We start from the raw sequence: 26929 nt of genomic DNA, 5'->3' as shown, positions 1-26929 counted from the left end.
CCCCTTCCCCAAGTCTCCCCCCCCCCATATTTCTTCAAATATTACCGTTTTCCCTAAAATAAGTAGTGATTAACGAGGCTTCAGGGGTTGAACAGGATATCATATAGTCAGTGTTCTCATCATCCAAACGAATTTCCTCTTTTGTAATGCTATGCTGTAACATTCTGGAGTGCAGTCCAAACTTGTAGAAAGTATGGCGTTGCCTTATCAGGCAGGCTTAGGGACCCTAAGCATTGGACCAATCCTGTGCAATATATAGACATGAGTGCACATTTGTTGCTGACCCATGCAGAGAGTCATAGTAACCACATATTGTGAGGCACTTGGGGTTACAGTAAGAGATGGTATAATTCTTCACTGCTCCGGATTGTACCCCAGAATGTGACACATGCACAAATAGAGTATAAAATATTAACTGGATATAATGTAGATTAGCTTTGAATTTGTATTAATTAAGCTGCTAGCATATTATATATAGTTTACCCTCTGCTTTAGGAGTTTTCTTAGAATGAGCAGTTTTTTTCATATACTTTATAATACTCTATGTAATTTAAAGGCTTTGTTGTAATTAACGAAGATATAAGAGAGCTGAAAACCACGTTTGCTGTCCAAATAAAATTACAGAATTATAGCAATAAATTGCTTCTTTTGTTTCTTGGACTATAACTCTGCCATTAAAAACAATACTATGGACCTGTCTTTTGTTTTCTTTCTAAGTGGAAACCTATATCATAATTTTCATCATCATGTGTACAATATTAATTTATGGTACGTCCCATAATATGCTATGTGCTTTTTGTATAAACAGAGAGGTATGGTTCGTGCCACAAAGAACAGTGACAAAAAAGTAGGCAGAGTTGGAAAGAATGGGAAATAGAAACAATATTAAAAAATTAAAAATCAACTAGATTTGCTGTAGTAAGTCTAACAGAAAGAAAAGGGTAAGGTTTAATAATGATTTATGATTGACTTCAGCAAGGCCATGGATGGCATAGTGCTTGTATTCTTGATGTCAAAAAAATTACACATTTGCCTTCTAATATTTGTTTCTTGAGAGTCTTCAAGAATTCTCTTAGCTCCTCTTCCCCATAAGGGCTCTGGCTTGGAGTAATTTACCCTTTATCTGTGGAAGGTAGCATGTAGCTTCCTTATACAGTATTACCTTCCATTTCTTCATATTACTGCTGCTGCATACCCAGTCACCTGGTTGCTATTACCCTGCAGGTATACCCTGGAAATGGATGCTGGCTGGCTTCACCTCCCAGATGCTGGTAGTCCCTAAGAAATGCATCCCTTTAATCTGACTGTATCCAATCCTTTTAGATTAAACCAAATTTTTAGGTGTTAGGAAACTGAAAATTGTGCAGTTAGTGTTCAGTAATTAGTGATTGTTCAGTTATTAGTGTGCTCAAGATTAAAAGGAAGTTAAGAGCAGTAGTTGAGCCTGGTATGTACTATGTAGTGATGCACAATTGCAATTGTAAACTGTATTTAGCAGTAGAAGAGCTCTTGGAAGCATTTAAATATATCTGTCTTCATTATTTAGATATATGTTAGGATATGTAGTCCTGTATATATCTGCTTGGAATCCTCTAAATTGTAATATTCCTATTGTCCCATTAATAAAATACACTTTTTAAAGTCATGTCTTTGTGGACATTTTATACTTTTGTTAGCCCATCATGCAACTGGAACAGTCCATTTTGTTTATTTCTAAATATTTTCTTTGTGTTTTACAACTATAAAGGAAATGAAAGCTGTTAGAGGAACAAGCAGACCTAACAAGCATAAAGTTGAGATCCACACAAATCTAGGCACCATTTTAGAATAATTATCCCATTAAGATTAAGCAGAATAATGATGTAAGATGCTATTAAACATTATGGGCCTTAAATATATTTACTGTGAAGGAAATAGGTTATCAGGCGTAATTAACACATTTGAATTTAATACCTGGTAATAAAATATATTAGCGCAAACACATTTTGGAGTTTTATTTAGTTGCTAATAAATCACTTTAGATCTGCTCTCATATTTTGTCAAGATAACCCCCATATGAAATAATGGACATACTGCGTATAGTTCTTTATGTCATTGGATAGCTTCATTAGGTTTACATGACAATTCTGTTTTCAGGCCTGTACTGCTTCTAATCTTATTCTTTTTCTTTTGTATTTCTCAAGAGCTTTAGAACTTCATCCATTTTCCCTTAAACCTCTTCTGCGACGAGCAATGGCATACGAGTCCATGGAGCGATATCGGCAGGCATATGTTGATTATAAAACAGTACTACAGATAGACAGTGGGATCCAAGCAGCAAATGACAGCATTAATAGGTAACATTAATTGTGATTTTTGTATTCTTATGAGATACTGAATTAGAGAAATAGGATTTTATTTTGTTCTCTTTTATCTATTCCTCTCCTCTGTGTGCCTCAGGGTTAGAAGTATCATACACAGAAGCACCAATTGCTTGTTTTTAATTGTGTTTACAGTACTGGTTGAATCTCTTTAGTCCATAACTCTCTGGTCCAGCAATATCTATGGTTCGGCATGATTTTAGATGTCGGTGGCCAAGTTTCCCATGGTCCCATAAAGTTTGTTTACTGCCCATTAGTCCTGGCTCTCATTGGTCTGTGCTGTTATTTAGCTTTAATTTACCCCTACATGACTTCTAAGAGCCCAGTAAGCAGAGGAAGTGTTGGTAATGCTAGACAATGTAGTAGTTTGGCTCCTGTAGTTCAGCAGATTCTCTGGTTCGGCATCAGTCAGGTCCCAAGAGTGCCAGACTAGAGAGGTTCAACCTGTAACGTCATTTCCCATTTGTTGCCTTCACTCTACAAATAAACCATGAATGTAACTTGACTTTTCTTTTGCTTTGAATATATCATCTTTTTTTCTTTCTTCTACTGTTCTGTCCTTTGTCCTTTGTCCATGCTATATAGTTCCTCCTTTTTTGTTCTAGGCTTTCTCATTTCTTTTGAATTTCTTCTGTGTTCTGGTCAGTGTGAAGACAGCAGCAAAATGAAACCTGTAAGACTCCTGATCCTTGAAGTTCCAGACAAATGTTTTACATCTTCATAGTATGCACAGAGATCCACATTCTGTGATGTTTCACTTTGCTACCACTTGTCAACAGTAGCTTATTAGTGGCTTGTTAATTATCCTAGCCATATCTAGGATGGCTGATTTGTCCTTTTTTTCCAAGTTTGTATCACTTCCCTGGGATTATATTAAAATGTTGATCTTAATGCCTGTAAGCAAAATTTAATGCTTTTTTGTTTTGCGATGGCTATTTTATCCTTTTCCGTGTGATTTAAATTTTTTAACCTAAGGCAAAAATCTCCTGCAAGTTCTGCATGGCAGATATCAATTCTCAATATTCTCCTTTCTCTTCTGGACTCAATGAGAGATGCATGTATCTGGAGAGAGCAAAATGTTAAAAGTGAGATCTTCTATGTGTGTCTGAGAATTTTTGCCCTTAATAATTGGGTCTAAATAACTTTTTTTGTAGATGACAAAATACTATCTTGGCTGGAGTGGAATGATAATTTCGTATGATGTTCTGGACAGAAAGGTGTCTAAGCTAGTGGTCTCCCAATCTCTCTTGTTCCAATGTCTGCATTAGTCATCCATTTAACACTGCAGCATACAAGAGAGATGCTCAACCTTTTGCCATATAATTTAAGTGCTCCTTATATTCAAGACCAAGTTCATAAATGCTAAAATGTATAGTGTTTTATATGCAGCTGCTAGCAGTAAAAATGAAATGGAACTGTGAGGAGCTATGTATCAGTGTTTGTGTAACAATATTTTTCTGAGCTATGAAATTTGTACCTCATACATCTCATGAGTATAGTATCACCTTTTTGAAAAAAATGTTTTAGTTATTGATTTTAACATACTGGACAAACTTAATATATGAGTTAATTAATATATGAGTTTTTTGGAACGGCAGTTTTTTTTAAAATTGTATATGTGTGGTTCTTTATGTTTGCAAAGCTTTATTGTTTTGGGGTAGGGTTCAGTTTGCTCCCTTAATTTTTGTGTTTATCAGGTGAAATAACACTTAACATCTACCCTTCTTATGTTATTTATATTCTTTTATCATCCAGAGGTCCTGCTGAGGAATGGGGCCCTGATGTGTTGGGGCTGTACAAATATAGGGGTAGCTATAGTCACTGTCTACACGGTGTATAGTCTTAGGGTACGTCTAGACTACATGCCTCTGGCGACAAAGGCATGTAGATTAGGCTACCCGACATAGTAAAATGAATTTTAAATAATCGCCACTTCATTTAAATTTACATGGCTGCCCCACTGAGCCGACAAACAGCTGATCAGCTGTTTGTCGGCTCAGCGCGATGGTCTGGACGCACTGGTGTCGACATGAAAGGTATTTGTCGACCACCCAGGTATGCCTCGTGGGATGAGGTTTACCTGGGTGGTCGACAAATACCTTTGATGTCGCCATCTGCGCGCCCAGACTATCGTGCTGAGCCGACAAACAGCTGATGAGCTGTTTGTCGGCTCAGCGTGGCAGCCATGTAAATTTAAATGAAGCGGCGATTATTTAAATCGCCGCTTCATTTTACTATGTCGGGTAGCCTAATCTACATGCATCTGTCACCAGAGGCATGTAGTCTAGACGTACCCTTAGAAATATAATTTTTCTAACCTTTTTCTTAGTTTCAAAATCCCATCTTTCTTGATGTCAACTGCAGGTTATTAATTTCTGTGATTATATTTATGACAAAAGTGTATAGGATTGGGCTTGATACTTCAAATATTGTCATACTTACATTTCCTTTTACTTGATAGTAAGTAATGGTATGAATCACAGAACAGTATTTGCTTTTTTTCTACTTTAAATATTGCGTATGACTGCAGAGAATCCATTATGCATTGAGCAGAGGCCACCATACATTCAACTTTCAATATAGAATGTATTTTATAAGGGAGGGACAGGCATTGACGTTATTCCCTATGCTTTTTGCAAAGTTCATGATGGCTTTAACTTCTACCTGTTAGTGTATGTGCCTCAGAAGGGATCTTAGGCTGTGTCTAGACTACAAGGCTTTTTTGAAAAAAGTAACCTTTTTTCGAAAAAACTTCACCTGCGTCTAGACTGCCACCATGTTCTTTTGAAATTAAATTGAAAGAATGCAGTGGTTATTTCGACAGCGGTAAACCTCATTTTACGAGGAAGAACATCTTTTTTTGAAAGCTCTTTCGAAAAAAGGCATTCTTGACTGCAAACAGGGCTTTTTCAAAAGAGAGCATCCGGATTGCCTGGGTGCTCTCTTTCAAAAAAGCGGATCGCTTTTTCGAAAAAGTTGTGGCTGTCTAGATGATCTCTTTCGAAAGAAGCATGTAGTCTAGACGTATCCTAAGTGTAACATTTTCTGTAAAGAATGTTATATTTAACTGCAGAGTAAACTTGATAGTACATCCATGTCTACATCTGCTACAAGATGAGCTCTTGGTGTGGTGAAATCATGGATGTCGTACTATTTGTGTGCTTGGTTTTATCTCTGGATCTCTTTATCTTTTATTTATAAACGGGCATTGTAGAAATTTCCCGATTGACATTCTTGTAACTTGCTTAGTATTTAAGCTTCTCATTTTTCTTCTTTAATATTTTTCCTTTTTTTCTCTCTAGGCCTTCCTTATGCTTTTAGCTTCACTACTCATTACTCTTTCCTCCTTGACAACCTATCATCTAATTTCAGCTGCTTCTTCCTTCTCCTCCTTTTCTGGTAATTCATTTTTGGCTTTCAGATTCTTTGTTTTTAAAACATAGTCCTCTTGGGCTTTAAATACAATATATTTATTTTGAATTTTTTATAATTTCTAAATTCAGTTTAAATAGCTGACCAGATAAAAAAAACACTGTTTCAGTGAAGAAAAATTTTCTTTAAAAATTGTTTAAATGAAACACAAACAGAAAAAAGTGGCATTTCTACCTTTGTAGATAATTTTAAAAATGTTATTAAATGTATCTTCTACTTGACTTTTATATTGGGTGTATAAGGTCCTGGCTTCCTGTTTTTACTGGAGGACTTTATAAGGACTTTATAAGATGGTCAGGGGATCTGGATGGTGACATTATAGGAAGCTATCTGAGCTGCTGGTCTTTTAACCTTAGGTGAAAGACAGGATTAATAGAATCCTATTCAGGTTATGTTCTAGAGCAATGGTGGGGAATCTTTGGCCTGGGGGCCAGATGTGGCCCCTGGTTTGTCTGGATCTGGCCCTGGAGGATCAGGACCTCATCCAGCATTGGGGAGCCGATGCTGGCACTCCAGCCCTTCCCTACCCCCGCTGCACCATTGTGCAGCTGGAGCACACACAATCGACTAGGCTGGGCTCTCTTAGGCTAACGTGCGTGGGTTGGGAATGTGGGAGTGTCTTTCTCCTTCTCAGTAGGGGGTCATGTCAGTGAGGGTTTTTTTTTGTTTATTTGTTTGTTTTTTGTGTTGTTTGCTTCTCACTTGTGTGCAGCCCCTAACTGATTTTTCTGTGGGTCAGTGGCCCCCAACCCAAAAAAGGTTCCTCGCCCCTGTTCTAGAGGTTGACCTAAATAACAGTATTCTCCAAAATCTTACAAGTTAAAATGGAGTTCAGGTCCCGAGGTTCTGATTATTAGTCATGTAAAAAAAAGACAAACAATTAAAAAAACATCTGTATACATCATAAAGAAAGAATTTGAGTGTGAACAATTTATTTATTTTTGCTTTGCAGTCCACCACTAATAAGAGGGTTATTCATGTTTATTAGAATATGTTGGATCTTTTGTGATGTCCTGATATGCTATCCTGCAGGAATGGTACCAAGCACTCTTATTTGAGGGACCTTGCTCATGGAAACTGTTCCCTTTAATGGTGTTCCAGAAGTACTAAGATTTGGCAAGCTTCTTTTCAGCAAGGCTTTAATCAGTGGGATTTTACCACTGACTGCATACCATCCAGTTTCTGTGGCGAGTTTCTTTTTCAATTTTCTGTTGGATTGACTCATATTTGTACCATTCCTTTTTAATTATTGTGAAGAGTCCCTATGCCAGGGTTACTTCTGATGCAGTGATTGTGGGGTTTTTCTTGACTTCTGAACTCATATAAGCCTACATGTGTATATGCACTTCCAAAACGGCAAAATATCAAGCTCTGAAGTCTTTAAGTGAGCATTTCTCAAACTGGGGGTTCTGACCCAAAAGTAGGTTGGAAAGCTATTGTAGAGGTGACATTTTATAGCCATCTTTCTGTGCTATCTTCAGAGCTGGGTGGCTGAAAAGTGGTGGCTGCTAGCTGGGCACACAGCTCTGAAAAGAGTGCTGTTACCCGCAGTAGCACAGAGGGAAGGTTGGCAGAATATCTCTCTCCCTCACCCTCTCCCTCTCTCTCTCCCTTTTGAGTCAGGAACCACATTTTCAGAAACACTTCCTGTAGCATAGTTTAAAACTACCCAAAATACCAGATTTCATGGGGGAGATCAGATTTCACAGTCTGTGACACAGTTTTCATGGCTATGAATTTGGTAGGGCTCTACATGCAATTTAGAACTTAGTGATAAATACTAGTAAACTCCAACTTTGCAATATGAATGCCAGAATGTTTTCTTGTTAAACACCATTTTTGGTGCAAGACTGTTCCTAGCATAGTTGAATGACTGGGTAGGGATCATGTTACAAGGAACTAGCTCCCCAGCACATTCATCCTTTATAAGTACCAGGAACAAAATATAGTCTTTGATCTTCTTGAGCCTGATTCAGTATCCACAGAAGTCACCAGGAGTCTTTTCTTTGACTTTCTGTGCATGATTGGGGGGACACAGTGCCACAAATGGAGGGGCTAGACAGGAAGGAAGCAGGGTTCAATGTGAAGTTACTCTCTATTTAGAACAATAACAAAGTATGGTGATTTGCCTTCTGTGTAACACAGCTTATTTTACAGTGAAATAACCAAACAAAAGGCCAGGGCTGATCAACATGCATAGTACCCCTAATTTTATATGAGCTAGTTCATTCAAGTATTAGTGAGGAAAATATTGTGCCTAGATTACAATAAAATTACAGCTCAGTGATCTAACACCATCATGTATTCTTTACATCCCTTACTGAAAGACACCCTATTGTTAGTTTAAAGAACAAAAATATTTTTCTCTAATTTGAAAATAAATTAATCAGTTAGGTAACAATGTGGAATTAGTGAGTGTCGCCTGTATTTTGTGCATGATGCAAATACAGGTTTGAATCTCTCTAATCTGGCAACATCCATGGGCTGGCATGATTCTAGTTAGCTGGATGTCCACTTATGGGTGTGGCCAAGTTTCCCATGGTCCCATAAAGTTTAACAGCCACAACCTCTCAATATTCTTTGATGTTATTTAGTTCTAATTTATCCCTAAATCAGCGGTTCTCAAACTTTTTGGACTATGGCCCACCTGGCTCAATGCAAACTTTTCTGTGAACCAACAGTTGCTAATGGAAAGTGGCCATTAATTACATAATTACACCTGAGCCATTTTGCTAGTGCTGCAGCTACGGAGAACAGTTTAATAGCCAGTAAGAAAGGAAATATTAATTAAAATTATTAAACAGATTGAGAACCTTAACTTTCTCGTGTTAGTTTTAGAAATGTACGCGAGTAGTTGAGTACTTGACTACCCGAAAAGCCTAAGCTTATCAGGTAGTCAAGTTGAGTACTCGACTACTTGCTTCTTCCCCTTTTACTGCCTCATTCTCAGAGGCAGCAAGGGCGGGGGGGGGGGAGAAACAGGAGCCGGTGATGCGGGGAGCCTTCTCTGCAGTGCTGCCTGCCCCTTGGCCCAGCTGCTGCCTCTGTCTGTGGCTCTGACTTTTAAATGTAGTAAGAGTCATGACACTTTTATTACATTTAAAAGGCAGAGGTGCAGCGATCCAGGACCCTGTGCGATTTGGGACTGCCAGGTCCGGACCTACTCCCACTGCAATTCTGCAGTTTAAATGTAGTAGGAGCTGGGCTGCCCGCATGGCCGACTCCTACTACATTTAAACTGCAGAGCTGCAGTAGGGCCCCTTATTGACTAATCGTGTACTCAATATAAATGTTATCGAGTATACAGTTACCTGCTTCTTAACATCCTTAGTTAGTTTATCAAATTTTATTTTAAATAAATTAATATTTTACTTTATGTCCAATGCAAAAGATTTCCATGTTTTCTTTATAGCAGGGGTGGGGAACCTTTTTAGGTTGGGGCCCACTAAGACACAGTAAAAGCATTTAGGTACCACACAAATCAGAAGCAAAGATCCCCTCCAAAAAACCCCAACCCTCACTGATGTGGCCCCCAGCTGAGACACCTCAGTCCCCTGGAGCTCCAGCCCCATGGCGGGAGGGGGATGAACAGGGAGAACTGAGGTTCAGGTCAAATTTACTCTTCTGGGGTTCCAGGGTTAGTGGATTTTATGGATCCCCTAGGCTCTGTGGTGGGGACACAAGGGGGATGAACAGGGAGAACTGAGGTTCAGGTCAAATTTACTCTTCTGGGGTTCCAGGGTTAGTGGATTTTATGGATCCCCTAGGCTCTGTGGTGGGGACACAAGGGGGATGAACAGGGAGAACTGAGGTTCAGGTCAAATTTACTCTTCTGGGGTTCCAGGGTTAGTGGATTTTATGGATCCCCTAGGCTCTGTGGTGGGGACACAATGAGGGGTTCAGTGTGTGGGACAGGGCTGCCAATAAGTGGGATAAAGGATGAGGGTGCAGGATCTGGGCGAGGGGGGGATGCAGGAGGAGGTGAGGGTGCAAGGTCTGGGTGGGAGGTGGGATGCAGGAACAGGCTGGGAGCAAGGTATCTGACCAATGGGTGGGGGCAAAAGCAAGGGAAGGTGCAGTGTGTGGCCAGGAGGGAGAGTGCAAGAACAAGGGAGGTTGCAGGAGTGGGCTGGAGAAACGGAGTCTTGGCAGGAAGGTGTGTGTGTGGGGGGGTGCGGGTGCAGGGTCTGGGCATGAGGGGGAGTGGGGGGCAAGGCCAAGATTCTAGCCAATGGAAGTACCAAAGAAAGCCTTCAGGAAGCGCATCTGTGCACTGCTGTTCCGCCAGTCGGGGGAGGGGGAATGGCAGTGCACAGAGCCTCTTGTATCCTCTTCTTCCCCGTGAGCTGGATCATGCAGCGAGGCTTAGGGCTTTCTCTCTCTCCCCCTCCCTGCAGGAAGCTGGTGCTAATGCTCCAATCTTGCATGAGGCTAGAGTGCCAGCAAGGGCTCCCTGCTGCAGGGGGAGGGAAGAGGGCTGAGCTTGAGCCATGGGCCCACCTTTAAAGGAATGGTCCGCAGACCACAGTTTGAAAACCACTGTCCTAAATATCTTCTAAGAGCCAGTAAGCAGTGGAAGTGTTGGTAATGCTGCTAGACAATATTGATCTCTCATGGTTTGGCACCCATCAGGTCCCAAGGATTCTAGCTTAGGGAGATTCAATCTGTAGCATTTTTTAAAATATTTGGAAAAGCTGCATAAATCAACGTAGCACCTACATATAGTACATAAAACAGTACCTCACACAAATCAGCATATCGGTCAAATAATTCAGTTATTTTATAACTTGCTTTACACAAAATATATTGTGGAAGTATACTTACATAGGAAGCAAGGTAGATGAGGAAATATATTTTACTGGACCAACTTCTGTTAGTGGGAGCGGCACTTCAGGTCTGGGAAATATACTCAGAGTGTCCCAGCTAAATAGAAGGTGTAACAGATTGTTTAACATAGTAGTAAACTATTTCAAGGGACCATTCAAGGTGAAGTCGTCTGTTAACACCCCTCCAGTCATTTGTTGAATCAAGGGGTAGTGTGTAGTGCTGTGGTCACCAAACCGTCGATCGGGAGGGCTCGACCAGTTGATCACAAGGTGTTCGGGGCCCCGCCAATTCCCCCCACCTCCAAGAAGCCCCACTACCTACCTCCAGCAACAATAGAGGTAGTGCCAGCTTCCCGCGGGGTGGATGGAAGTCCAGCAGCTGCACGCCACTTCCAGGGTTTCTGGAAGCGCGCTGCCTGCTCTCCTCCTCCAGGTTTGTGGCGTGCCGGGGACTTGCTGCGCAGGGGGAGGAGGTAGGAGTTGCTGCGCTGGGACTTCCCTTCTCTGGGGGGGTGGGGAATCCCGGGGGGAAGCGCATGACAGGGCTTCCTTCCTCCATGGGGAGGGGGTTGGCCCCAAGGGGGCGCATGCATGGGCTTCCCTGCTCCACGGGAGGGGGGAGTCGGGCCGGGAGGAGGCGTGCGACAGGGCTTCCCTTCTCTGGGGGGGAGGGGAAATCCTGGGAGGAGGCTGGTGCAGGGGACTCTCTGCCCTCACTGGTCCCCTGCCACAGAACCCTGTCCCCTGCCCCCCCTGCACCCTGTTCTCTCTCCCCTGCCCCCAGACACAGAACCCTGCTCCCACTGGCACCCTGTCCCCTGCTGCAGAAACCTGTCCCCACTGGCACCCTGTCCCCTGCTGCAGAAACCTGTCCTCTGCTTTCCTGGCACTCTGTTCGCTCTCCCCTGCCCCCAGCTGCAGAGCCCTGTCCCCTGCCTCACTACCTACTAGCACCCTTCCCCAGTACCATGTTTTTGTTTTTTGGTTTTTGGGGTTTTTTTGCATCTCATTTGTGTGGCCCAACTGACTTTTCTGTGGGTCAGTAACCCCTGACTCAAAACAGGGGTTACTGACTCAAAACGTTCCCTGCCCTTCTCATAAATAAAGATAATGCAGAAACTTTTTATGTTTGACATAGTATTTTATTTAAAAATGAAGCCTGGCCGACAAACCCCCAATTGGGGCCAAGCCCACATCTGGCCACAGCATCAGAACACTTCTGCATTCCCCCTTCCTTCAGACCCTAGATCTGAGCCTATCATACACTAGAACCCCCTGCCCTGAGCCCTTTACATACCCCAACCCAAATTCCTGAACCCTCATATCCACAAGCCTGTGGCTTGCTTAGTACCCCAGCCCTACATCTGACCCCAACACTGCTTGGCCTAGAGTCCCCTCCCCAAGCCAGCATCCCCTTCTCCACCTCCTCCTGCATCTAGATTTCCTCCCAGAGCTTGAACCTCTCACCCCTTCCCACACCCAAATCCCTCATTCCCACCCCAGAGCCTACACATCCTGTCTCAACCCAGCGAGGGTACGGCTAGACTGCAGGGCTGCGTCTAGACTGGCATGATTTTGTGGAAATACTTTTAACAGAAAAGTTTTTTCTTAAAAGTATTTCCACAAAAGAGCGTCTAGATTGGCACGGATGCTTTTGCGCAAAAAGTGCTTTTGTGCAAAAGCATCCGTGCCCAGTATAGACGCGCTTTTGCGCAAGAAAGCTCCAATGGCCATTTTAGCCATTGGGCTTTATTGCACAAAAAATTAAGGAGCCTGTCTACACTGGCCCTCTTGCGCAAGTGTTCTTGCGCAAGAGGGCTTATCCCTGAGCAGGAGCATCAAAGTATTTGCGCAAGAAGCACTGAATTCTTACATTAGCACGTCAGTGCTCTTGCGCAAATTTAAGCGGCCAGTGTAGACAGTTGGCAAGTTTTTGCACAAAAGCACTTGCCAGTCTAGATGCACCCTAGGAGTTTTTCAGGATTCCAGAGATATCCAAGAAAAACTCTTCCGCATCCAGGGATGCGTTTGTTCTTCAGCTTTTTTTAGTGGAAGAGCAAACATGCTCTTTTGGTAACCCCTGTATTCCTCGTTCCATGAGGAATAAGGGGGCTTCCAAAAGAAGGGGTTTTTCTGATATTTGGTCCAGTCTAGACAGGCCAAATATTGGAAAAACCTCTTCCTACAGAAGAATTGAAAAAAAAAAAAAGCAGCAGTATAAGGGTTGGGGATAGCAAGTGATGGAGGGGAGGAGAAGAGAGAGGGCGGGGCTTCAAGGAAGGGACGGAGCAGTAGATCTTGGCTTGTTCTGTCATTTAAAAAGTGATCTTGGGTGTAAAAAGGTTGGAGACCACTGGTGTAGTACATTACAGATTGGATTTATGTCTTATTACAACAATGTCTAATTCATCCTGTCCAGTGAATAAAGCTTGCATATACACGAGATGCCTTCATCATAAGAGCCTTTAAAGATATCTCAGATATGGATGAAAGTTTGTTTAAATAAGGTATGTCACACATAGTGCCACATAGTGGCTGAACAAGTGTTGTATTATATTTCCCACCTTTAACCTATATATTCCTTCCACATACAATATTTACACTATCACACTATCTTTGAAGTTTAATATGTATAACTCTATTGTGTGTCTCTGAATCATACTGGCTTTTGATTATGTGACCCAAACGTCTAAGATCTTGGTCATCTGGCTATTAGTTGCAATGACTGGCTATAGTTGATTTGGAATCCTTGAGTCGTTATCTTTTTCTATTCTCTGTTCTTTTCAAGTCCTGCAAGAAACAGAATTTTCAATACCTGCTGGCTGGGTATTGAGCCTCAGAGAAATACTTAATTATGCACTTAAATGCTTTACTGTATCAGGCCTAAATGAGTTTCTCCTTTACTGAAAAGACCCCTAAAAATACCAACGAAGAGCATAAAACTCTAAGGGGAAAAACTAAGGATTTAAAAAAAATTGAGGACACTACTACTTAAACTGGGTACTATGGACTAGTCTACACTAGAAGCACTACATGGATGCAATTGCACCAGTGCAGCTTCTCCATTATAGTGCATCTGATCAAGATGCTCTATGCCAACAGGAGAGAGCTTCCCATTGGCATAATAAATCCGCCTCCACCAGAGGCAGTTCCTGTGGTGGTGGGAGAAGCTGTCCTGCCAACATAGTGCTGTCTGCAGTGGCACTTATGTCAATGTAACTTATGTCAGTCAGATGGCTTATTCACATCTCTGACAACTAAAATAGGCAACGTCTACACTACCATTTATCGGATTTTTTTTTCAAATTGTCCCTTTACTGATAATTGCTTAAATATTGTAGTAAAAGAACTGAAGGGCAGTGATATTTTTAAAATTGAAGTTATATATAAAAATATATATATATGAAAAATCATGTGTGTTTTTGTCTTCAGAATAACAAGAACTTTAATAGATCAAGATGGTGCAAATTGGAGAGACAAGTTATCACCAATTCCAGTTGTCCCTGTTTCTGCTCATCTACACAAATGGGATGGGAAAAGCTTTACGTCAGAGATTAAGCAAAATAAGACTGCAGACTTCAGTGGAGACAGACAATCAGAGATGAACAGTATGTATAGCAAGTATACAGAGGTAGAAAATTAGAATTATAGTTTAACAAAAGTTAAACATACCATTTCTTTTCAGAATATTATCTGAAGACCCAATATATTTAAATAATATTAACCCCAAATATTTCTGAAAGAAGTTGGATAACAGTGGTCAAGACTGGATTTAATAACCTGTGTAGATCCATAAGCTTTTTTTTTTACCACCTGGTGGTTGAGTTTTCTTTGTAAATGTAGTAGGAGCTGGGCTGCCTGCATGCCTGGATGAATTTTCAATGTGCATTTCTTTGAATATTTGTATGCTGTGACTTTTACATAACCTCTCTCCACAATAAATGTTACCTCTTAGATCAAGGATAAATGTACATACTGAATTTGTAAGAATGGCAAATATTTTTTTCTAACATGTGCTGTCTTCAGGAAACTCAGGGCATTTTTGCGTTAACAGGAGTGTTGTGAGCAAAACATGCGAGGTAATTCTTATGCTCTACGCTGCACTGATTAGGCCTCAGTTGGAGTAGTGTGTCCAGTTCTGGGCACCACATTTCAAAAAAGATACAGAGAATTTGGAGAGGGTGCAGAGAAGAGCAACAAATAAAAGGTCTAGAAAATGTGGTCTGTGACAGAGGTGTAGCGAGGGTATTATGTGTCCGGGGGCAAAGGAAAAATTTGCGCCACACACACACCCACCCACCCACTGCCATGTAGCAGGGCCCCGAACCTGGTGCACAGCTGAGCCTGACCTTGGGAGGAGTGGGGGGATGGAACTTGTACCGCTTCTTCCCCCGCTCTCTCCAGTTTGGCTATGTCTAGACTGCAAGCCTCTTTCGAAAGAGGCTTTTTCAAAAGATACTTTCGAAAAAGCCTCTTTCGAAAGAGAGCGTCTAGACTGCACGCGGAACTTTCGAAAAGGCAAGCCGCTTTTTCGAAAGAAAGCAGCGAGTGAGTCTGGATGCTCTCTTTCTAAAAAGCCCTGTTTGCTTTCAAGAACGCCTTTTTTCGAAAGAGCACTTTCGAAAAAAGGCATTCTTCCTCGTGGAATGAGGTTTACCGCCGTCGAAAGAAAAGCCGCAATCTTTCGATTTAATTTCGAAAGAACACGGCTGCAGTCTAGGCGCAGGTGAAGTTTTTTTGAAAAAAGGCTACTTTTTTCGAAAAAAAACCCTGAGTCTGGACACAGCCTTTGAGGCCAGGGTCCCACAAGCACTAACCCACCGGCAGAGATGGAGGAGGGTCGGGCTAGGAGCAGAGAGGCAGGGAGGAGACTCCAGCAGGTGGAATAGGAGCAGGCGAGCCGAGGGATGACAGGGGGAGCAGAATGGGATTAAATTGGCGCCTCCCTAGCATGGTGCCCAGGGTCAACTGACCCCTCCAGCCCCCATACTACACCACTGCTTCCCCCTACTGCAGATCTATCATCTTATGCATGTGCAAGATCTGAGAGAGCCATCCCATGCAGCTGCAGTTAGTGTTTGTGGGGCCTGCTTCTGGGGGGTGCCTCAATGCTGCCACATTCACCTCCGAAGAGGGGGCTCTCCAAAGTAGGCCCTGGCTGCTAACCCACAAGGCATCCACAGGTTCATTCTCCTTTCACTGGGCCCACTTCTCAGGGCTCATTGGTCTTGGATCTGGCTTCCATCCCCTCTCCAACCCTTGTAACTGCCCAGAGGTGCTCGCCTTCCAGCTTATCCATTTCCACCTCATTCACCCCACAGGGACAGTCTCTACCTCACTTGTTTTAGGGACTATTCTACCAAGATGTAATACAAAGTTTCCATGTAAAAGGACTCAATACAAAGCTAAAAACTTCAGTGAGAGAATGATTAATACAGAAACATGTCTACGTCTGCTGCAGATAGATACCTCTGCCTGTCTCCACGCCTCTCCCCAGAGTCTACAGCCCCATTGCAAAGAGGGGGAGGGGAGGGAAAGGGGCTGAAGTCCATTCACCGGGACTGAAGCAGTCATGAGTAAGCCATGCCTGGGAGTCATTCTCCTGTCCATTGCTGGTGCTGTGTTGCTTCAGGAATGCTGAAATGCAGTCACCTCGGGGGGGCTGGACAGCTGTTTAACACCTTCACAAGGGGTTTCAGGCAGGGGGCAGCATGGGCTGCCTTCCTGCAGAGCCCTCATCAGAACCTCTGTGCCCACCTGGCTAGGAAAAGAATAAACAGGAGGATTGGAAATTAATCCACCCAGTCTCACTTCCCCTAGGCAGGGAATGGGCCATCCACATTAGGCCCCGGCCCCCAGCTGGAGTATCTCATCCAGTTTTAGGTGCCATATCAGGAAAGATGTGGAGAAACTGGAGAAAGTCCAGAGAAGAATAACACAAATGATGAAAGGTCTAGAGACCATGACCTGTGAGGCAAGGCTGAATGAATTGGCCTTGTTTAGCTTGGAAAAGAGAAGACTGAAAAGGGACATGAGAGCAGCTTTCAAGTATCTAAAAGAGTGTCATAAGGAAGAGTAAGAAAAATGGTTCTCCTTGGCCCCTGAGGTTGGGACAAGAAGCAATGGGCTTAAATTTCAGCAAGGGAGGTTTAGGTTGGACATTAGGAAAAACTTCCTACCTGTAAGGGTGGTTAAACACTGGAGTAAATTGCCTAGGGAGGTTGCGGAATCTCCATCATGAGATATTTAAGAGCAGGTTAGGCAGACACCTGTCACGGATGAGCTAGGGCAGTGGTCTCCAACCTTTTTAAGCACAAGATCACTTTTTCAATTTAAGTGCAATCGGAAATCTACGTCTCACGCAAATATCCTTGCCCTTCCTTCTTTGTGCCCCTTCTCTGAGGTCCCCTATACCTGTGCACTCCATCCTCCCTCCCCCTTCTTCCCTCACTTTCACCAGGCTGGGGCTGAGGGTTAGAGTGCAGACTTTGGTCTTGGATTAAGGGATCTGGAGTATGAGAGAGGCTCAGAGCTGAGCTTGGGACAGGCAGTTGGGATGCTGGAGGGGGTTCTAGGAGCAGGTTCTGGGAGGGTGTTTGGATGCAGAGGTGCTTGGGGCTGGGGCAGAGGCTTGGGGTACAGGAGGGGGTTCATGACTGGGGTAGTGTTTCAGGATGTGGGCTCCGTCCGGGCCCTACTGACCTCAGGTGGCTCCTGGGTGGTAGTGCAGTGAGGCTAAGGCAGGCTCACCCCAGCCCTGTACCACTCCCAAAAGCAGCCAGCAAACTCCATTCCAAGTCCTGTTGTGTTCCCTCTCTGCTTTGTGGAGATGGGATACAGAGTGTGGAGGGGGAGCACCCTGACATTGGCACCCTCCTGTCCCTCCCCTGCCCAGCAAGCAGGAGGCTCCTGAGGGAACAGCTCCAAGGCAGAGGGCGGGAGAGGCAGCTGAAGTGCTGGCACTTGATAGCCTCTTGGCCAAACCAGTCAGGATCACCTGTCAGAGGCTCCAAGATCTAGCAGTGGTGACCACTGAGCTAGGGCAACTCAACTTTGGAAGCCCTGGGAGCCTCACTGATACGCACAGAACATGCTGAGGGCCTCAACTTAAGTGTGGTTGCATATACAAGCAAATATATATGCAAATACCTTCTTTCACACTGACAGGAATGAATACCATGATTAAGGCAAGACTACACAACATGCAGGTCACATTTAAGTCAGTTCTGCTGATATTAATAAAATGCAACATTTACCCGATTTCCCAACATGCACCATATGACAGCACTTTTCACGAGCAATGATAGTCCAAGAATTAAAACTATGCATCTCAACAGACGACCATTACATTGACTACTTTTTTGTTTTGTCTCCCAGCTGCGTGTTGATCCCCACATAAACCCAACCCATACCACGGGCTGCAAGCAAACCAACCATGGGCAGCATGCGGCCAACAGGCCATGTGTTAAGTAGCCCTGGATGCTTGGTCCTGCCATTAAGGCAGGGGACTGGACTCTATAACTTCTCAAGGCCCCTTCCAGCTCTAGTGTTCTGTGATTCTGTACGGCCTGAATGGGGTTAGATAGGAGCTGGTGCCCCCTAGAAAGGACAGGTCCCCAGAGCCCATCCAGACTTGTGCCTGTGCCTGTGCCTCCTACCCTGGGACTGAACTGGAGCCAGCGCCCCCTAGAGAGGCCTGTAGCTTCTTGTGCACAGTGGGATTTTGGCACCAGGCCCCTCCCTCAAGTGGATCCCTTGAACTGGGGGTCAGATCAAGCCCTGTTCAGTCCCACATGGTGGGGTTCCAGGGTCACAGTGCGAGGGGTGTGAATTGGCTAGGTCAGAAACATTTTCCCCACAGGGCTCAGCAAGCCTGGGGGGGCGGGGCTGAGCAGATGGAGAATCAGGGGCAAGGGATGGCTGCCAGGTATCAGTCTCTGCCCCTCACTGTCATTAGTTGAGCTGCACTTTGGGCCAGCGGGCAGCTCCCAGGACTGTCTCCTTTGAACGGGGGGGGGGGGGGGGGGGGCTTGATTGCAGCACAAGCTAGCCAGGGTGTGATTGCTGAAGCCCCCGCCCACCCCGCGGTTGTTCCCCACATTAGTCAGATTGCAGCGAGCCGGGTTATGCCAGGCTGTGCTGCGGTCACATCTTCACTACTCGTGTAGACAGCCCCTGAACCACTGGAAACTGAGCTTCTAGTCCAGCCTGGTGTGTGACCTCAGGCATGTCACAGCCCCCACTGTGCCTCAGTTTCCCCAGCTATAAAATGGGACAATGGTGGCCTCCTTGGGAAAGCCCTCTGAGTGCTATCAATGGGTGGAGCGGGGGCTGATGTGGATTAAATGCCATTCCAGTGGGCAGATGGTGTGTCAGTTACTTGACAGCGCTTTGTGTCCATATGAAATCAAGTGAGGGGGTTTAGTGACAGCTGGCTGAGTGGCTGAAAGTCAGTGGGCAGGGAACCTGGTGTCAGGCATCAGGTCACTGGCAAATTCAGCATACGGGGAAGGGGGGCTTCCCACGCCTTAGCACCCAGCACTTGCGGGCGGAGTTCACAAATTACAAAGCTCCCCACCAGCCAAGCCATCACTTTACTGCGGGTTCTTAACATGTGCTGTCCCTTGCCTTGGCTGGGCACTGCTCCAGGGTGGGCCCAGCTCTCCTAGCCCAGAATCATAGAAGTGCCCAAAAAGTGGGGTTGGGGGGGGCCACAAGCACCCGGACCTGTGATCCCCCACCCTGTTGTTCTTGCCTCAAGGTCCCACCCACACACTGTCCCACCCCCTCCAAAATGCTTCTGAGTTACCTTTTCCTCCCAAGATCCTACCCCACACTTGTGCTGTCCCTCTGCCATTGCCTGCTCTTATACACCTCTGGTCCCCTATCCCCGCTCCATGCCTTCTGGGCCTGGTCTGCCCAACCAGGGGCTGCCACTGGAGACTGGCAGGTTTTCTGCCAGCTGATACCAGAGCCAGGCACCCCTAGTACCCCCCAACTAAATCTCCCTCCTTCAGAGCCAAGCAATCCCAGTGCCCCCCAACTAAAGCTCCCTCCCTCAGAGCCAAGCAACCTCAGCCCCCCCAACCAAATCCCCCTCCTTCAGAGCCAAGCAACACAGCGCCCCCCCCCCCAACCAAATCCCCCTCCTTCAGAGCCAGACACGGGAGGAACTGGTCGGGTAAGTTAATCTTTATTTTAAAAGAGGCTGCTCCTGCTGGATACCTTTGCTTGCAGTGTATTCCGGGAGGCAGCACATGGCCCAGCTGCCGGCTCACTGTTCTAAGCGTCAAGTAGGCCTGCGCGGTGTACGCTTCGCTTCTACCCCAGCCTGGCGCCCCCCTAGCGTGGCGCCCGGGGGCAACTGCCTCTCCCTACCCCCCCTTCACTACACCTCTGGCCTATGAGGGAAGACTAGAAGAACGGGGTTTGTTATGTTTGGGAAAGAGAAGACTGAGAAGGACATAATAGCAATTTTCAATTACCTAACTGGATATTACAAGGAGGGAGAAAAATTGTTCTCCTTGACTCTGATGATAGGACTAATCAAGTCACTACTCACCTATCCGATAGGCATATGCTTATCGGGTAGTTGACTAGTCACGTCTTTAGTGAAGACAATGAAATATAGGCTTCCTTACAGGGTAGTACAAGCTTGGCATGGACTCTGGATATGTACTTGTCTCACTAGTCTGTTCTGAAGCCCATGCTGTGCTGTTTTCATTGGTATTAACATCACTAGCTGGCTCAGTTGGGCTAACCCCTGAACACAGGCTATTGGAGAGTACTTCTTTAAGGAAAGATATAAAGCATACAGTTTCTTGGCACTCTGTGCAACAGTTAAAAGAGTTAGTCCTGGTATCCTGGCCCCATTCTGACTCAGTCTGTTTGCATGCTGCTTGTCTAATTCACATCTGATTTCAACTGGATAAGTTACTCTTTATTTTCCCACAAGTACATTATTGTGTAGAGTTTCCGGTGCATAATGGAGGCCATGTTTTCCTCCTAGAGTTTATTCATTTCAGTATTGGCTAAAATGATCCTCGTGTATGCAGTCTTTTAAGCGTGTAGGTCTCTTTATATTTGGTTTAATGAAACTAAGAAATCATACAGATTTAAGCTTGAAGAGAGAGAGAGACACTGCATCTATATACTCTGAGGGGTAGCTGTGTTAGTCTATAACTTTAAAAACAACTTTAAAAAAACCAGGTTTCCTGGGGCTTAGAGACTAACAAAAATATATGTATAAGCTTTGGTGTGCAAAACCCACTTCTTTAGATAAAATGATTTTGAGTGGGGGGAAAAGGGAGACCCTCAGAATAAGAAGGGAGAGAGGAAAGAAAAAAACCCTGTCAGTTGTAGTCCTGGTGCTAATGAGGCTAATTGAGTGAGCTGGAAATGTCCCATACTTAGCTTTTGGTGTCAATAGGGTGTTATAATATATTAACCAGTTCAAGTCTTTGTTCAAACAAAGTGAGAAGGTGTCAAATTTGCATATGAAAGTCAATTCCGTATTCTCTCTCTCTCTCTGTAGTTGGCTTGTAAAATTACTTTGTAGAAGAATGGCTACTTTTAAGTCCATTAATGAGTGCCTGGGTAGGTTAAAATGTTCCCCTAAAGGTTTGTGCGTGTTAATATTCTAAATATCTGATTTGTGTCCATTAATCCTTTGTTGTAGGGTCTGTCCAGTTTAGCCAGTATGCATGGCAGAAGGCATATGTCACAGAGGATGTGCTGTTGTATGAGCCTCTAATGTGGTGGCTTATGCAGTTAGGTCCTATGACGGTGTTGCTTGTATAGATGTTTGGACAGAGTTGGCAACAGGATTTATTGCAGGATTTGGTTCCTGCGTGAGTGTGTCTAAGGTGTGATATGTGTTTGCTCCCAAGGCCTGTGAGAATGAGGGATCATTTTCTAGGCTAGATGGTAGAGTCTTAATAATGTGCTGGAGGGGTTTGAGCTGCGGGCTATAGGTGATGACTATTGGTGTTTTATTATTTTTTCTTGTTGGGCCTGTCTTGGAGAGGCAATTCTTGGGTACTCATCTGGCTCTGTCAGAAGTGTTTCTTCACTTCCCCAGGTGGGTATTTAAGTTTTAAGAATGCCTGATAAATTGAAGGTGTTTGTCTGTGGGATTGGAGCAAATCCAGTTGTATTTTAGGGCCTGGCTGTAAACAAACTTGCCTCTGTATACATCTGTTTAAGTCTTTATATAGGTTAAATTGCATTTATTCAGATTCCTAATTTTTTTATTTTTTGTTACGTAAAGAAATGTATCATTCACATTTTCTGTTTATTAGATTAATATTTTACTTGTGATTTGTATCAAGGTCTATTTGAATTGGAATTCAGATTAAATTAATATAAAAATCAGAATTTTTAAAATTAGCAAATAAACCTACATTAAATGTGCTAGATACATAAGGTAATAAAAACTTTTTTGTTTTTGCATTTGAACTGACTAGTTAGTTCACCCTAACTCGGCCCTCTGGAGTGGTCCCAGACTCTTTCCCTTTAATCAGTTACCTGATTATATCATTTTAATAATTTAAGCAGTTAACTTTTAAACAATATTTACATGCCCATATTAAACAAAGGAATTTATAATCTCTACTTAGTGAATTGAACTGATTATTTCTGGTCACTATTTTCTCCGGATTTTAGAAATAGTGCATGTCAGAGCATTTATTTCATAGATTGGAAGAGGAAAACAAGCCTTATTGCTTTTTTCAACTCCAACTTGGTTTCTTAATTTTGAATGCATTTGTCATTTAATTGACCTAAATCAGTGGTCCCCAACCTTCAGAGGGTCCCGGGCGCCCGGGAGGTGGGGCCACTCACGCGCCAGGCGCCCGGGAGGTGGGGGCCACTCACGTGCCGGGAACCCGGGGGCGGGGCCACTCGTCTGGGGGCACGCTAGGGGACTGGGATGCCCTTGCACCCGGCGCCGGCGTGTGCCCTAGGGCCGGGGCTGGGGCCGCCCAAGCGCCTTGTGCCGTGGGCCCGGGGCCGGCGATGCCGCCCGAGCCATGCACCTGGGGCCGGCACTGGCGCCGCTCAAGCACCACGCGCCCGAGCGCCTGCATGTGCCCCAGGGCTGGGGCTGCCCGAGCGCCGCGCACCCAGCGCCAGTGCGTGTTGCGCACCTGGGGCCGGCGCCTCCAGTGCACCGGGGGCGGGGCTGGCCCAGGTTGTCGGCAGGCGCCCACAAATGCCCCGGCGGGCGCCATGGCACCCGCGGGCACCGTGTTGGGGACCACGGACCTAAATAAACAGAAAAGAAAATATTTTCTGTTTACCTATGGAAGAAGATACTGCTATCAAAAACTGGTTTAGCACTTCAGCAACTTAGGTTTTAGGTGCTTAGCTAGTAACTTCTACCAGTTCAGTGTTTTGACTTTCTTTAAAACTGGGCACCAAGTATTGTTTAATTTTATTTTTGGTGTAAGATTATAAGTATTGGTCTTAATGCAGGTTTTCAATTTTAATTTTAGACGTTTATTTTTAAAAAATAAGATCTGTTTTTAATAAAAAAAATCTAATTACAATGAAAATATGTTTTATGTAAAAGGTAGTTGATTTTTATCTACCATATGTGATAGGAACACATTGTCACAGAGAGAAATTATGCACACAGATAGTTTGCTTCATTGCATTCGAAATTGTTTTCTTCAGTAAGCTAGAAACGAAAAAATTGGTATGATTTATCCTTACTAACATCCTACCTAGTTGCCAGTTTACCATAAGCATTATGATAGATTGTCTTCAAAACAAATTGTAGACTGGATAGTGAAGTGGTGCAGTTATTTGAGGGATTATTACACCACTACTCCATCCACCAACATCACTGGTAGGGCTGCAGTGCAATGCAATGCAGCTATGTCATCCCTCCTGAGTATGCACACATGATTGGGAAGGTAGAAGTGGTGAATGTGTGGAACCTTAGCCCTGCCTTCTTTCCCAATATATAGCAACTTTTGGAGAGGATACACTGTGCCAGGTTTATGTCTGGTACAGTTTGTTTTTTCCTTGGACCAGTGAGATAAGAGAGATTGTGACTCAAGGAATCAAAATCATGATCTTTAAGCTACTACAGGGCCAGTGTATTGTAATCTGGGTGGGTTATTAATAAACTGGTCATTTTAAAAATAATATTTTTGTCCTTTTGTTACCAAGGTAAAAAAGCTGAGGAGAATTTCAAGATCCTTAAGAATGAAGGAAATGAATTTGTAAAGAAGGGTAAATATAAAGAAGCTCTAATGAAATACAATGAGTGCATGAAGTTAAATTCAAAGGAATGTGCTATCTATACTAACAGGTAAAGAGCTGAAATCTCTGCCATATTTTATAAGTATACTAAATGTAAGCTGGGGAATGGTCCCGCTATTGTGGGGAACTTTCCTCGCTTCTATAGTACCCCGGTGAAATGGACCAACGAAAAGATCTGAGTCCCCGCTCCCACTTCCTTTACCCAACAGCCTCCCTGACCCTGAGGGCTCCCCTTCCATTCTCCTGAGTAGCAGAGTCCTCGAAATCCCAACAAGGCTGGGCCCAGGTTTCCTGGGGCTTAATCTCTGACCTTGTAGTCACTTGGGGCAGGGGCTAGGGTGTCCCCACTCCGGGGTGCTCTCTTCACACTGCATGCTTTCTTGACCCAGTGATCATTTCATACAGTTCAAAGTAAATACAATTTATTAAACATCAACTGATTAAAGAGAAAAGAATAAGAAAAAATGACAAAGGTTAAATGAGAACACACAGTCCTGCTCTGTAGCATGGGGACATCACAAACAGCAGTCTGCAGAGTGTAAGGACAGTTCATAGTCTGTTCCTTATAGGTCACAGGGCTCTCTCTCAGGCCCTGGCTGTGCTGCAGGGGGGCTGCAGGCCTAGTCTGGCCTGCAGGGCCTCTTGGCTGGTGGTGTCTCCCTGCCCAGAGACTCTCCCCCTACTTCGCTGGTCCCAGCTGCTCACCACACCCAGCTGCAGGCTGTGCTGCTTTGCCAGTCTCCATCTCCTTGTGTTGCTTCTCTGTCCCCTTTGGCTCTTGGATCATTGCAAAAGATCCCTTATTCCTGATTTTAAGAGGAATAAGGGATCTTTCGGAAAAGGCTTTATTTTCCGAAAGATCCCCGTCTAGACTGGCGCTTTTTGCCAGCAAAGCCCCGAGCCAGAAAAAAGCGGCAGCCATGTTTATGCAAATGAAGCGGGGAAGATTTAAATCCCCTCTTCATTTGCAATTGCGCTGTGTCTAATTTGCATCCCTTTTACGGAAAAGGGGGGCAATCTAGACACAGCCTAAGAGATATGGATTTATGAATACTATTGGATCTGACTTTGTGCACTTCTTCAAATACATTGTTGTCCCTAAGTCAGTTCCAGCTATATTCTTGGTCCTAAGGAGCTCCACTGCCCTGGCAGCTCAGGTTCACTTGGCTCTGGTATGTTCATTGGTTCCAAATATGCTGTAATCCTATCAGCTCCCACAAATTAATAAGGATTTTACTGGGAGAGTATTTAGATATGAGACCTCCAAGTAATACCTAGCTGCAAAATGCTGCAGAAAGTAGAGGTAATGATTTACTAGGTGGCCCTCTGTTTTTCCTTAGCCATTATTTAACTGATGTCCCATTGAAGTATTTAGGTGTATTATAGTGACATAGACATTGATACTGCAAATACTTATCCCTGTGTTTAATTTAGCTGTGAAAGTCTCATTGAGTTATGCTTGAGAAAATATTGCAGGAATTGGCCATGTGAAAATATTATAAATCCAGTGCTGTGATAACTTATAGCATAAGCATTTTTGAAGAAATCCATTTTTTTTAAGTTATGCTTAATTCTAACAACCAACACAATTCCCTTAAACTGAGTTGTATTTTATTGTATTATTTTAGGGCTCTCTGTTACTTAAAATTGTATCAATATGAAGAGGCTAAACAGGATTGTGATCGTGTTCTTCACATAGAAAACTCTAACATCAAAGCTTTTTATAGAAGAGCTCTAGCATACAAAGGACTACAGGTAAGAAAAAAGATTGAGACAGGTATCCCTAAATATTTTTAAATAGTTACAGTGAATATACAAATACAGGAGAGGTATGGTATTTTGATTATTAATTTTGGTAAAGCACTTGGCAAAAGTAAAGCACTGCACAAGTATTTTGAGTCTATAACAATAATTTGAATAACAATTTCATGTAATTGATTCATGCATGCAGTAATGTCAGGAAGTAACTCAGTTAAGGTTAACTGGAATTGAGTTAAAAAAGATATCACCCTGTATGCTGTTGTATGAGCCTCTAATGTAGTAGGTGATATCCTCAGCAAAATGAAGACTGAAGCAAAGAATTCGTTTAGCTTCTCTGCAATGACTATCATCTCTGAGCACTTTAATCTCGATTATCCAAAGCCTCCTTGGTTGTTTAGCAGACTTCCTGCTTCTGATGTACTTAAAAAACATTTTGCCATTACTTTTTGAGTTTTTGGCTAGCTATTCTTCAAACTCCATTTTGGCTTTTTTTTAATTATATTTTTACACTTACCGGTAATTTGACAAAGTTTATGCTCCTTTCTATTTTCTTTACTAGGATTTGACTTCCACTTTTAAAAAGAGGTCTTTTTATCTCTCACTGCTTCTTTTACTTGGTTGTAAAGTCATGGTGGCATTTTTTTGGTTCTTTTACTATATGTTTTTAATTTGGGCTATTCATTTAAGTTAGGCCTCTATTATGGTGTCTTTGAAAAGTTTCCATGCAGCTTGTAGAGATTTTACTTTTGTCACTGTACCTTTTCATTTCTATTTCATTTCTTCGTTTTTGTGTTCCACTTTCTGAAATTAAATGCCACAGTGTTGCGCTGCAGAGGTGTTTTTCCCATCACGGGAATGTTAAATTTTAATACATTAAATTTAGTCCACTTAGGACTAATAGTCTCTCCCCTTGTGGGTTCCAGAGCCAGCTGCTCCAAAAAGCAGTCATTTAACACATCAAAAAATTTTGTCTCTGCATCCTATCCTGAGGTAACGTGTACTCAGTCAATATGTGGATAATTGAGTTTTTTATTTTGATAGCCTCTCTAATCTCCTTTAGTATTTCATAGTCATAGTCACTGTCACTGTCCTGATCAGGTGGCCGATAATATCCCTACTGCTATATTCTTATTATTGGAGCATGGAATTACTATCCACAGAGATTCTATGGGATATTTTGGTTCAATATCCTCCTTTAAAACAAGGCACGCTAGTTCACCCATTTTATTATTTAGACTCCAAGCTTTGGTGTATAAGCACTTTAATAATTGTCGCTATTTA

At 43.5% G+C, this 26929-nt stretch overlaps 1 protein-coding gene across 17 annotated transcripts in view; it reads left to right on the top strand.

Annotated features, from left to right (window-relative positions):
* The window catches only part of SPAG1 (sperm associated antigen 1), a 90564-nt gene that overhangs the window by 36255 nt on the left and 27380 nt on the right, over positions 1 to 26929 (top strand). For all 17 annotated transcript variants that reach the window (XM_075920292.1, XM_075920291.1, XM_075920279.1 and 14 more), the window contains 4 exons: positions 2184 to 2336; positions 14051 to 14226; positions 23795 to 23936; positions 25516 to 25642. In XM_075920292.1, coding sequence (XP_075776407.1) covers positions 2184 to 2336; positions 14051 to 14226; positions 23795 to 23936; positions 25516 to 25642 — 598 coding nt within the window. The remainder of the gene's footprint in view (positions 1 to 2183; positions 2337 to 14050; positions 14227 to 23794; positions 23937 to 25515; positions 25643 to 26929) is intronic.

Source organism: Pelodiscus sinensis, chromosome 2 (assembly GCF_049634645.1).
Source record: "Pelodiscus sinensis isolate JC-2024 chromosome 2, ASM4963464v1, whole genome shotgun sequence".
NCBI lineage: Eukaryota > Metazoa > Chordata > Testudines > Trionychidae > Pelodiscus > Pelodiscus sinensis.
This window is presented reverse-complemented; position numbering and strand designations above follow the sequence as displayed.